At 47.5% G+C, this 13,734-nt stretch overlaps 1 protein-coding gene across 1 annotated transcript; it reads right to left on the minus strand.

The window, feature by feature from the left end:
• Positions 1–10,448: 10,448 nt before the first annotated feature.
• On the minus strand, positions 10,449–13,379 carry LOC109753306 (uncharacterized vacuolar membrane protein YML018C). The gene is made up of 4 exons (XM_020312215.4): positions 12,880–13,379; positions 11,820–12,400; positions 11,316–11,736; positions 10,449–11,084 (listed from the first exon to the last, which is right to left on the minus strand). The coding sequence occupies exons 1-4, from the start codon at positions 12,920–12,922 to the stop codon at positions 10,765–10,767; spliced, it is 1,365 nt and encodes a 454-aa protein (XP_020167804.1). The 5' UTR covers positions 12,923–13,379; the 3' UTR covers positions 10,449–10,764.
• Positions 13,380–13,734: the final 355 nt, after the last annotated feature.

Below are 13,734 nucleotides of genomic sequence, written 5' to 3' on the forward strand. Positions count from 1 at the left end.
CCCGGATACCGTACGAGTGCTTTGGATGTACCAAACGTCACAACGTAACTGGGTGACTATAAAGGTGCACTACGGGTATCTCCGAAAGTGTCTGTTGAGTTGGCACGGATCGAGACTGGGATTTGTCACTCCGTATGACGGAGAGGTATCTCTGGGCCCACTCGGTAATGCATCATCATAATAAGCTCAATGTGACTAAGGAGTTAGCCACGAGATCATGCATTACGGTACGAGTAAAGTGACTTACCGGTAACGAGATTGAACAAGGTATTGGGATACCGACGATCGAATCTCGGGCAAGTAACGTACCGATTGACAAAGGGAATTGTATACAGGATTGATTGAATCCTCGACATCGTGGTTCATCCGATGAGATCATCGTGGAACATGTGGGAGCCAACATGGGTATCCAGGTCCCGTTGTTGGTTATTGACCGGAGAGTCGTCTCGGTCATGTCTGCATGTCTCCCGAACCCGTAGGGTCTACACACTTAAGGTTCGGTGACGCTAGGGTTGTAGAGATATTAGTATGCGGAAACCCGAAAGTTGTTCGGAGTCCCGGATGAGATCCCGGACGTCACGAGGAGTTCCGGAATGGTCCGGAGGTGAAGAATTATATATAGGAAGTCCAGTTTCGGCCACCGGGAAGGTTTCGGGGGTTATCGGTATTGTACCGGGACCACCGGAAGGGTCCCGGGGGTCCACCGGGTGGGGTCACCTATCCTGGAGGGCCCCATGGGCTGAAGTGGGAAGGGGAACCAGCCACTGGTGGGCTGGTGCGCCCCCCTTGGGCCTCCCCTGCGCCTAGGGTTGGAAATCCTGGGGGTGGGGGGCGCCCCACTTGGCTTGGGGGGCAAGCCACCCCCCTTGGCCGCCGCCCCCCCCCCCCTCAGATGGGATCTCCAGGGGGCCGACGCCCACCCAGGACCCCTATAAATAGTGGGGGGAGGGAGGGTAGCAGTACCCTAGCCCCTGGTGCCTCCCTTTCCCTCCCGTGACACCTCTCCCTCCCGCTTGCGCTTGGCGAAGCCCTGCCGGGATCCCCGCAACTTCTACCGCCACGCCGTCGTGCTGCTGGATCTCCATCAACCTCTCCTTCCCCCTTGCTGGATCAAGAAGGAGGATATGTCGCTGCTCCGTACGTGTGTTGAACGCGGAGGTGCCGTCCGTTCGGCGCTCGGTCATCGGTGATTTGGATCACGACGAGTACGACTCCATCAACCCCGTTCACTTGAACGCTTCCGCTCGCGATCTACAAGGGTATGTAGATGCACTCCTTCCTTCTCGCTGCTAGTAAACTCCATAGATGGATCTTGGTGATGCGTAGAAAATTTTAAAATTCTGCAACGATTCCCAACAGTGGCATCATGAGCCAGGTCTATGCGTAGTTACTATGCACGAGTAGAACACAAAGCAGTTGTGGGCGTAGATGCTGTCAATTTTTCTTGCCACTACTAGTCTTATCTTGTTTCGGCGGTATTGTGGGATGAAGCGGCCCGGACCGACCTTACACGTACGCTTACGTGAGACAGGTTCCACCGACTGACATGCACTAGTTGCATCAGGTGGCTAGCGGGTGTCTGTCTCTCCCACTTTAGTCGGAACGGATTCGATGAAAAGGGTCCTTATGAAGGGTAAATAGAAATTGGCATATCACGTTGTGGTTTTACGTAGGTAAGAAACGTTCTTGCTAGAAACCTATAGAAGCCACGTAAAAACTTGCAACAACAATTAGAGGACGTCTAACTTGTTTTTGCAGCATGTGCCTTGTGATGTGATATGGCCAAAAGGATGTGATGAATGAGATATATGTGATGTATGAGATTGATCATGTTCTTGTAATAGGAATCACGACTTGCATGTCGATGAGTATGACAACCGGCAGGAGCCATAGGAGTTGTCTTTATTTTTTGTATGACCTGCGTGTCATTGAATAACGCCATGTAAATTACTTTACTTTATTGCTAAACACGTTAGCCATAGAAGTAGAGGTAATCGTTGGCGTGACAACTTCATGAAGACACGATGACGGAGATCATGGTGTCATGCCGGTGACGAAGATGATCATGGCGCCCCGAAGATGGAGATCAAAGGAGCAAAATGATATTGGCCATATCATGTCATTATTTGATTGCATGTGATGTTTATCATGTTTTACATCTTATTTGCTTAGAACGACGGTAGTAAGTAAGATGATCCCTTATAATAATTTCAAGAAAGTGGTCCCCCTAACTGCGCACCGTTGCGAAGGTTCGTTGTTTCAAAGCACCACGTGATGATCGGGTGTGATAGATTCTAACGTTCGCATACAACGGGTGTTGACGAGCCTAGCATGTACAGACATGGCCCCGGAACACACGCAATACACTTAGGTTGACTTGACGAGCCTAGCATGTACGGACATGGCCTCGGAACACGGAAGACCGAAAGGTCGAGCATGAGTCGTATAGAAGATACGATCAACATGAAGATGTTCACCGATCTTGACTAGTCCGTCTCACGTGATGATCGGACATGGCCTAGTTAATTCGGATCATGTTTCACTTAGATGACTAGAGGGATGTCTATCTGAGTGGGAGTTCATTGAATAATTTGATTAGATGAACTTAATTATCATGAACTTAGTCTAAAATCTTTACAATATGTCTTGTAGATCAAATGTCCCACGTTGCCCTCAACTTCAACGCGTTCCTAGAGAAAACCAAGCTGAAAGATGATGGCAGCAACTATACGGACTGGGTCCGGAACCTGAGGATCATCCTCATAGCTGCCAAGAAAGATTATGTCCTAGAAGCACCGCTAGGTGAAGCACCCATCCCAGAAAACCAAGACGTTATGAACGATTGGCAATCACGTGCTGATAATTACTCCCTCGTTCAGTGTGGCATGCTTTACAGCTTAGAACCGGGGCTCCAAAAGCGTTTTGAGAAACACGGAGCATATGAGATGTTCGAAGAGCTGAAAATGGTTTTCCAAGCTCATGCCCGGGTCGAGAGATATGAAGTCTCCGACAAGTTCTTCAGTTGTAAAATGGAGGAAAATAGTTCTGTCAGTGAGCACATACTCAAAATGCCTGGGTTGCACAACCGCTTGTCTCAGCTGGGAGTTAATCTCCCGGATGACGCGGTCATTGACAGAATCCTTCAGTCGCTTCCATCGAGCTACAAGAGCTTTGTGATGAACTTCAATATGCAGGGGATGGAAAAGACCATTCCTGAGGTATATTCAATGCTGAAATCAGCGGAGGTGGAGATCAAAAAGTAACATCAAGTGTTGATGGTGAATAAAACCACTAAGTTCAAGAAAGGCAAGGGTAAGAAGAACTTCAAGAAGGACGACAAGGGAGTTGCCGCGCCCGGTAAGCCAGTTACCGGGAAGAAGCCAAAGAATGGACCCAAGCCTGAGACTGAGTGCTTTTATTACAAGGGAAGTGGTCACTGGAAGCGGAACTGCCCCAAGTACTTAGCGGACAAGAAGGCTGGCAACACCAAAGGTATATGTGATATACATGTTATTGATGTGTACCTTATCAGTACTCGTAGTAGCTCCTGGGTATTTGATACCGGTGCGGTTGCTCATATTTGTAACTCAAAACAGGAGCTGCGGAATAAGCGGAGACTGGCGAAGGACGAGGTGACGATGCGCGTCGGGAATGGTTCCAAGGTCGATGTGATCGCCGTCGGCATGCTACCTCTACATTTACCTACGGGATTAGTTTTAAACCTCAATAATTATTATTTTGTGCCATCTTTGAGCATGAACATTGTATCAGGATCTCGTTTAATTTGAGATGGCTACTCATTTAAATCCGAGAATAATGGTTGTTCTATTTATATGAGAGATATGTTTTATGGTCATGCCCTGCTGGTCAATGGTTTATTCTTAATGAATCTCGAACGTGATGTTACACATATTCATAGTGTGAATACCAAAAGATGTAAAGTTGATAACGATAGTCCCACATACTTGTGGCACTGCCGCCTTGGTCACATTGGTGTCAAACGCATGAAGAAGCTCCATGCAGATGGACTTTTGGAGTCTCTTGATTACGAATCATTTGACACGTGTGAACCATGCCTCATGGGTAAGATGACCAAGACTCCGTTCTCCGGAACAATGGAGCGAGCAACCAACTTATTGGAAATCATACATACCGATGTGTGCGGTCCAATGAGTGTTGAGGCTCGCGGTGGCTATCGTTATGTTCTCACTCTCACTGATGACTTAAGTAGATATGGGTATGTCTACCTAATGAAACACAAGTCTGAGACCTTTGAAAAGTTCAAGGAATTTCAGAGTGAGGTTGAGAATCAACGTGACAGGAAAATAAAGTTCCTACGATCAGATCGTGGAGGGGAATATTTAAGTCACGAATTTGGCACACACTTAAGGAAATGTGGAATAGTTTCACAACTCACGCCGCCTTGAACACCTCAGCGAAATGGTGTGTCCGAACGTCGTAATCGCACTCTATTGGATATGGTGCGATCTATGATGTCTCTTACCGATCTACCGCTCTCATTTTGGGGCTATGCTTTAGAGACTGCCGCATTCACTTTAAATAGGGCTCCGTCGAAATCCGTTGAGACGACACCGTATGAATTATGGTTTGGGAAGAAACCTAAGCTGTCGTTTCTAAAAGTTTGGGGATGCGATGCTTATGTCAAGAAACTTCAACCTGAAAAGCTCGAACCCAAGTCGGAGAAATGCGTCTTCATAGGATACCCCAAGGAAACTATTGGGTATACCTTCTACCTCAGATCCGAAGGCAAGATCTTTGTTGCCAACAACGGGTCCTTTCTGGAGAAAGAGTTTCTCTCGAAAGAATTGAGTGGGAGGAAAGTGGAACTTGATGAGGTGATAGTCACCCCTTCCGAACCGGAAAGTAGCGCAGCGCGGGAAGATGTTCCTGTGGTGCCTACACCGACTGGGGAGGAAGTTAATGATGATGATCATGAAGCTTCGGATCAAGTTACTACTGAACTTCGTAGGTCCACAAGGACACGTTCCGCACCAGAGTGGTACGGCAACCCTGTCCTGGAAATCATGTTGTTAGACAACGGTGAACCTTCGAACTATGAAGAAGCGATGGCGGGCCCGGATTCCAACAAATGGCTTGAAGCCATGCAATCTGAGATAGGATCCATGTATGAAAACGAAGTATGGACTTTGACTGCTTGCTCGATGATCGGCGAGCCATAGAAAATAAATGGATCTTTAAGAAGAAGACAGACGCGGATGGTAAAGTGACCATCTATAAGGCTCGACTTGTCGCTAAGGGTTATCGACAAGTTCAAGGGGTTGACTACGATGAGACTTTCTCACCCGTAGCGAAGCTGAAGTCCGTCCGAATCATGTTAGCAATTGCCGCATTCTATGATTATGAGATATGGCAAATGGACATCAAAACGGCATTCCTTAACGGCTTTCTTAAGGAAGAATTGTATATGATGCAGCCGGAAGGTTTTGTCGATCCTAAGAATGCTAACAAGGTATGCAAGCTCCAGCGCTCCATCTATGGGCTGGTGCAAGCATCTCGGAGTTGGAACATTCGGTTTGATGAGATGATCAAAGCGTTTGGGTTTACACAGACTTATGGAGAAGCCTGTGTTTACAAGAAAGTGAGTGGGAGCTCTGTAGCATTTCTCACATTATATGTGGATGACATACTATTGATGGGAAATGATATAGAATTCTTGGAAAGTATAAAGGCCTACTTGAATAAGTGTTTTTCAATGAAGGACCTTGGAGAAGCTGCTTATATATCAGGCATCAAGATCTATAGAGATAGATCAAGACGCCTCATTGGTCTTTCACAGAGTACGTACCTTGACAAGATATTGAAGAAGTTCAATATGGATCAGTCCAAGAAGGGGTTCTTGCCTGTATTGCAAGGTGTGCAATTGAGCACGGCTCAATGTCCGACCACGGCAGAAGATAGAGAAAAGATGAGTGTCATCCCCTATGCCTCGGCCATAGGGTCTATTATGTATGCCATGCTGTGTACCAGACCTGATGTAAACCTTGCCGTGAGTTTGGTAGGAAGGTACCAAAGTAATCCCGGCATGGAACACTGGACAGCGGTCAAGAATATCCTGAAGTACCTGAAAAGGACTAAGGATATGTTTCTCGTATATGGAGGTGACGAAGAGCTCGTCGTAAAGGGTTACGCCGACGCTAGCTTCGACACAGATCTGGATGACTCGAAGTCACAAACCGGATACGTGTATATTTTGAATGGAGGGGCAGTAAGCTGGTGCAGTTGCAAGCAAATCGTCGTGGCGGGATCTACATGTGAAGCGGAGTACATGGCGGCCTCAGAGGCAGCGCAAGAAGCAATCTGGATGAAGGAGTTCATTACTGACCTAGGGGTGATTCCCAATGTGTCGGGCCCGATGACTCTCTTCTGTGACAACACTGGAGCTATTGCCCTTGCCAAGGAGCCCAGGTTTCACAGGAAGACCAGGCATATCAAGCGTCGCTTCAACTCCATTCGTGAAAGTGTTCAGAATGGAGACATAGATATTTGTAAAGTACATACGGACCTGAATGTAGCAGATCCGTTGACTAAACCTCTCCCTAGAGCAAAACATGATCAACACCAGAACTCTATGGGTGTTCGATTCATCACAATGTAACTAGATTATTGACTCTAGTGCAAGTGGGAGACTGTTGGAAATATGCCCTAGAGGCAATAATAAAACGGTTATTATTATATTTCCTTGTTCATGATAATTGTCTATTGTTCATGCTATAATTGTGTTATCCGGAAATCGTAATACATGTGTGAATACATAGACCACAACATGTCCCTAGTGAGCCTCTAGTTGACTAGCTCGTTGATCAACACATAGTCATGATTTCCTGACTATGGACATTGGATGTCATTGATAACGGGATCACATCATTAGGAGAATGATGTGATGGACAAGACCCAATCCTAAGCATAGCACAAAAGATCGTGTAGTTCGTTTGCTAGAGCTTTTCCAATGTCAAGTATCATTTCCTTAGACCATGAGATCGTGCAACTCCCGGATACCGTAGGAGTGCTTTGGGTGTACCAAACGTCACAACGTAACTGGGTGACTATAAAGGTGCACTACGGGTATCTCCGAAAGTGTCTGTTGAGTTGGCACGGATCGAGACTGGGATTTGTCACTCCGTATGACGGAGAGGTATCTCTGGGCCCACTCAGTAATGCATCATCATAATAAGCTCAATGTGACTAAGGAGTTAGCCACGGGATCATGCATTACGGTACGAGTAAAGTGACTTACCGGTAACGAGATTGAACAAGGTATTGGGATACCGACGATCGAATCTCGGGCAAGTAACGTACCGATTTACAAAGGGAATTGTATACGAGATTGATTGAATCCTCGACACCGTGGTTCATCTGATGAGATCATCGTGGAACATGTGGGAGCCAACATGGGTATCCAGATCCCGCTGTTGGTTATTGACCGGAGAGTCGTCTCGGTCATGTCTGCATGTCTTCCGAACCCGTAGGGTCTACACACTTAAGGTTCGACGACGCTAGGGTTGTAGAGTTATTAGTATGCGGAAACCCGAAAGTTGTTCAGAGTCCCGGATGAGATCCCGGACGTCACGAGGAGTTCCGGAATGGTCCGGAGGTGAAGAATTATATATAGGAAGTCCAGTTTCGGCCACCGGGAAGGTTTCGGGGGTTATCGGTATTGTACCGGGACCACCGGAAGGGTCCCGGGGGTCCACCGGGTGGGGCCACCTATCCCGGAGGGCCCCATGGGCTGAAGTGGGGAGGAGAACCAGCCACTGGTGGGCTGGTGCGCCCCCCTTGGGCCTCCCCTGCGCCTAGGGTTGGAAACCCTAGGGGCGGGGGGGGGGGGGGGCGCCCCACTTGGCTTGGGGGGCAAGCCACCCCCCTTGGCCGCCGCCCCCTCCCTCAGATGGGATCTCCAGGGGGCCGGCGCCCCCCAGGACCCCTATAAATAGTGGGGGGAGGGAGGGCAGCAGTACCCTAGCCCCTGGCGCCTCCCTCTCCCTCCCGTGACACCTCTCCCTCCCGCTTGCGCTTGGCGAAGCCCTGTCGGGATCCCCGCAACTTCCACCACCACGCCGTCGTGCTGCTGGATCTCCATCAACCTCTCCTTCCCCCTTGCTGGATCAAGAAGGAGGAGACGTCGCTGCTCCGTACGTGTGTTGAACGCGGAGGTGCCGTCCGTTCGGCGCTCGGTCATCGGTGATTTGGATCACGACGAGTACGACTCCATCAACCCCGTTCACTTGAACGCTTCCGCTCGCGATCTACAAGGGTATGTAGATGCACTCCTTCCTTCTCGTTGCTAGTAAACTCCATAGATGGATCTTGGTGATGCGTAGAAAATTTTAAAATTCTGCAACGATTCCCAACAGTTGCTAGATAGTATCTTTATCGTGGGTGATCATAAGTTAGAGTATCTACACCTGAACTTGGCAAATCCGCCCCCCTGACAGTGCAAGGCCACCCCTCAAATTTTCTATGCCACAACCGGGTACCTCAATTTAGCAAACTCCAAATTCGTACAACCACATGCATCGTAAACTAACTCTACGATCATCCACGGTACTACATTGATACATGCCATCGGACTACCAAAAAATGACATGTTCTACATACATAGATGTCATCACCGCTCGAACACCCCCAACCGACCGAAGATGCAAACAGAGAAGATGGAAAAGAAAGCAAGAATAACAGATGGATCAATGTGATGAGATCTGGGAGCTAAGACAGCCAAAGGGGTTGTCTACATATATGCTACCAAAGAGGCATCATCAGAAACTCTAGTCCACAAATTTTTCATCGCCGCTATAAATGTCTCATCGGCCATCGAAAGTAGCACGAACAAGAAACAAATCCAAAAGAAAATCGAAAGAGCGATGTGTATGGGGGAAGGGAGGGGAAGAGGAGAGAGAAGCATGTGGGATGAACTGTTGGGGGTTTGCAATACGGAGGCGGTGTTGGTGGGCATTTATAGGTGTAGGAGATTTCTTTTTTGAGGCAATATAGGTGCAGGAGATGTTTCTACGGTTTTGGGGTTTCCTTGGTGCAAAATGGGGCAGGCCAACCCATTGGCCCGCTGGGCTGCCGCACAACGTGAGCTGGCCCACAACTGGACGCGTCTCTGCCCAAGCAACTCCTTGTTATCTTACACTCTTATTTTAAAAAAGGGTGATCTAAGAAAATCTAAAAAAGGGCGTTATCTTACGGACTTTTTTTTTCTTCAGAAAATGCATTTGAAAAAAATAATGAAAATCCAGTTTTTAAACATTCTGTAAAAAATAAACACATACTATATGTATGCTACTTGTCTGTAAAGTTTCATGGTGAAATATATTTTTATGCGAGCTACACAAAAACAACAAAGTTCTAGCACATGTACTATTCACTACAAAAGTACATGATTTTTTTGCACAACTGACATCAAAACGTATTTCATAATGAAATTTAACACGCATGTAGTAACATCACTAAGTACTTGTGTATTTATTTTCATTTTTTAAACTTAAAATGTTGGCATTTGAACTTTTGAAAATTTCGGGCTCCATGGACCGGGAGAGCCAAAAAATCCTCTCTCCTAAAGAATTATAGTACATTAAAATAAAATAAAAACTCTTTGGTCCTGTCAAAAAGAAGACTCATTGTTATCTTTTGCGTGTTGCTAAGGAAGCTAAATGCTCATGCATTTGCGATAGAAGTGTTTTTCTTTTATTGTGCAACACGAGTTAAATGCTTCCCCGCAAAAACAAAAGGAAGTTAAAGACTCATGCATTGGCATTCCTATAGATGATCTTTCTTTTTGGTACGATGGAATTCAAATGCTCGTGCATTGCTATAGAAGTTTTTTTATAGCACGAGTTGTTTTAACGTTTCTGCAAAGTTATGCCAAAACATAGATCAATTGAATACACTAAACAAAAGATCAGAATACACAAGTGTACCACATAGAAAAGATTACAATACAAATGTGTGCTGCATAGAGTCATAGTTTTTTTTCAAGACGGAATAAATGGTAGTTAAAAACAAAAGGGCAGCCCGGTGCGCAGGGTTCGGGGAAGGGTCCAACCACTTTGAGTCTATAGTACGCAACCACAAGGCAGCAGCTTTACCACTACACCAAGGCTCACCTTCACGGAATAAATGATAGTTGCGGTAATTAATTTATTTTTTACAACTTAAGAGCTAATCTATGAGCAGATATTTACCAGAGTAAACATAAAGATTCGTGCTTGCAAATTCCCTATCCTTGCATACAAAAGACTAGCTCCAGAAACAACTCTTCATATTTTCTTTCTTCTTGAAAAATGTTTCTTGCTTGCTAATGTAACAAGTTACAAAATTTGTCCATTGGCACTGCATAACCTGGTTTAGAGATGCATACACGTTAGATTTTTGCAACAAGATAAAAGGCTAAACTCAGCTGAAACTCAGAGGTGAACATCACGAGCTTGAATTCAATGTAATAATCATGCAACTCCAGTACTTCAGTACAGTTGCCACAAAAACACCGTTTCACCATGTACAACAAAATTTAGCTACACAACAAACTGACAGAAATTATACAAACGATTCTCCCTTCCCATGCATGAGACTGTACACTTTGTTACGCGGATGCCAATATCCATCCCTTCCATTGCGGTGTCGCAGAACAGGGGAAACCTGACTGAACCAGTCTGGCGAGCCCAGGCATACACTGCTTGGTAATTACACTTGGATAAGAACCTGAAACAAGCCAGGCGGCTACTATGAAACAGCATCGGTAGAATTCCTATCACTGGGCGAATGATGCGAGTCATCAACAATGCTAACAATGGGTGCTTCCTGCTGGTCCTGCTGGTGGTGAGAAGGCTGTAGCACATTGGATGGGATGTTGATGCCAGCAAAACCGACTAATACAGCAGCAGCTCCGATGTAGTTCAGCAGTTGGGGAGCATGACCAGTGAGCGTGTCCACAAGGGCAGCAATAGGAACTTGGATCGTGAGACCGGCTGTAGCAACGGTGGTTGTTGTGAGAAGGATTGCTTTTGCCCATAAGTAGTCACTTAGAACATTATCTAACAAACCTGGAAAGAATTAAACAGCTCATAGATTAGCGACAATTCCCAGTTAGCGGCTCTACAAGTCATTTCGATATGTTTTGTTTCAATGTCATGTATATAGCACTCATTAATAGCAGTCAAAAATTAATCATACAATCATTCACTATTATAGCTGACATAAAGAATGAGCACCACGGGTTTCTAAAGAATAGCAACAAGCATGTAAATGAATAAATGTGTGAAGAGCAGACCTACCTTTCCCAACAATCAGGCCAACTTGCTCCCATGTCAGTGTGTGGAATGGCTCCAGCTTGGCAAAATTTAGCACCAAGGCAACGGGAAGGAAAAACAACATATTGAACAGTCCGAGGAATCCAAGAAACTGAGCCATACTCACTTGGCCTTGACCTTCTTTCTCATCAGGCAACTTTTTCCGTATCAAGGTGATATACACGGCATATAAGCCAGCTGAAACAATAGAAAGGAAGTCTCCAAGAAGAGGATTTGTGGCAACAGCATTCAGTGTACTGCCTGAATCAGCAAGGCTAACTATAATTGTTCCTGCTATGCAGAGAAGCACGCTGATCAGCTTCAACCAAGTGAATGTTTCTCCAAGAAATACCAATGCAACCAGGAAAGTGAAGAGGGTAGACGTGCTGCTCAGGATCGTGTTTGACTGAAAATTAGGGAAATATTGTAAGCCAGTTATTGATAGGACTAATATGGAAGTAGTGTACAGCTTTTCTTAGTATCACTTACTGTAACAGTGGTGTATCTTAGAGACAGATTGAATGTAAGCTGTGCCAGAAACCAAAAAGGGCAGACTAGCATGCTGACTCTGGCTGTACGAGCACGCGTCCAGCGCCCTTTTGCATCCAACCCCTTGCTGCAATCTGCAACACCTAGCTCTGTATGGATAGGGAAGATCGCATTTGAAGTCAAATTGTCTTCGGACAGGGGTGAGGCTGCACTGCCCTCCTGCCCGCTTCTCTGTAGAAGATTCACACTCTCCAGATCCGCAAGCTGCTGCAGGTCTGCGCCATCCTTGCCTTTCAACTTGGACCACAGGTTGTCGATAGAATCCTCAAAGTACCGAGCGAACTCAACTATGGGGATGTAGACAATAAACAGAGAGTTGCATATGTACGTGATCAAGAAGGGGGAAACACCGCCATCCACGACAGACTGAACGATGTAGCTTGCAGCGATCCATATGCCCGCGATAGCGACGATGTAAATCAACCCTAAACACCACCTCCAAGTGTCGTTGCTCATCATTTTGCCCCACTTGCTTCTGCTACCGCTGCTGCTGCCGGGGTCATCAGCACACTCCATGTTTCCTAGTAGAGCAAAAAACAAAAATTAACATTTGGCATGGTACCACAAACAGCAATTCCGTGTGGACAGCACGGCTTTGGTAACCCAATCCTGGAAGGAACTTGGGTTGCAGGCAGCTGCAGCAGGTAACCGACGGGCATAACTTGAAATAGAAATCCTAGGATAAACCCACAACAATCGCTCCAACAACCAGAATTCATGCCGAGTTTACGCCGAAAATTCAGTAAGCGCGCCGCTTCCTAACGAACTTTCTGTGCCCAATCGCCTAACAGCAACGGACCCTGCGTGATTACTAGCCCATCCCTCCGAGCCCCACGGGCTGGGCATCAACTACTGAAGCAGCGCAAGGCAAGCAACCTTCTGCTTCTAACTTGAACCTCTGCCACCAGAAATCAGCGAATTTCTCTAGCATGATACAACCAAGGAAGGGGGGACTTGCGAATAAGCAGCTGGACGCATTGACGATGGAGCCGTGCGTTACCTGGCGCGGAGACGGAGTCGCGCTGGACGGCAGAGGAGCCCATGGATCCGATCTCTACGGAGCTCGCCACCTCTCCCGGCCAATTCGGATCCCGCCTCGTCTCTCTCCCCCTCCCGCGCCTTCAGCTGCCGCGACTCCTCAGCGAGCCGCGCACGGCGTCCACGCGGCGCGAACGGCGGAGCGGGGGCACGCGGCGAGCCTCCGCGACCGTGCAGCCGGCGGGGGGCACGGCTCCGGCGGCGAGGAGGGAGGGGGTGGCCGCTCGCCGACGGGGGCCACGCGGGACGCGGGGTGGGAGGGGGCGGACCCACTCTCCGCTCGGAGGCTGGGTAAAGCAATGCGCGCGGAGGCTCTCGTTGGGGGTGGGGGTGGAGGCGGAGGCCGCTGCTCGCCGGAGACGCCGCGGCGGCCAGGAGCGGCGGGTGAATCTGGACGGAATCGCGCGCCGAATGTTTTTTCTTTTTGAGGGATTCCGCGTGGTGGTCCGGGCGTGTGGCCTCGGGTCTCTGTGGTGGCGTGCGGGTCGCTTCGTTCGTTCCGGAAGTGGGTCCCGCTGTCAGCCTCAGGCCCGCCACCTAACTCGAGTATTATTGTTTCGTGAGGTTGTTTGACGGATAAGCCGGTGTCGTGGAACACGTGGTGATGGACGATCCCGATTTATTTTGATGAGAAACCAATTGGGAAAGACCAGGGAGCAACTATGTGAAGTTAAATGTGAAGAAAACTGTCGCGGCTAACCAATCTATTTTCATCTGTGGAAGACATCTGCACGATGACTTTCTTTTGGTTAGACAAGTGGCAACGAAGATTCACGTTCGCAAAGAGGCTGCGGTGTTTCTGAAAATTAGATATCTC

The sequence above is a fragment of the Aegilops tauschii genome, chromosome 7, assembly GCF_002575655.3.
Source record: "Aegilops tauschii subsp. strangulata cultivar AL8/78 chromosome 7, Aet v6.0, whole genome shotgun sequence".
In the NCBI taxonomy this organism is placed as follows: domain Eukaryota; kingdom Viridiplantae; phylum Streptophyta; class Magnoliopsida; order Poales; family Poaceae; genus Aegilops; species Aegilops tauschii.

Excerpts from the sequence above, each read along its gene's own strand:
- LOC109753306 (XM_020312215.4), bottom strand. The coding sequence starts at position 12,922 with ATGGGCTCCTCTGCCGTCCAGCGCGACTCCGTCTCCGCGCCAG. Across the intron at positions 12,401-12,879 it reads CGACTCCGTCTCCGCGCCAG|GAAACATGGAGTGTGCTGAT; the intron begins GTAACGCACGGC and ends TTGCTCTACTAG. Across the intron at positions 11,737-11,819 it reads TAAGATACACCACTGTTACA|TCAAACACGATCCTGAGCAG; the intron begins GTAAGTGATACT and ends CCTAATTTTCAG.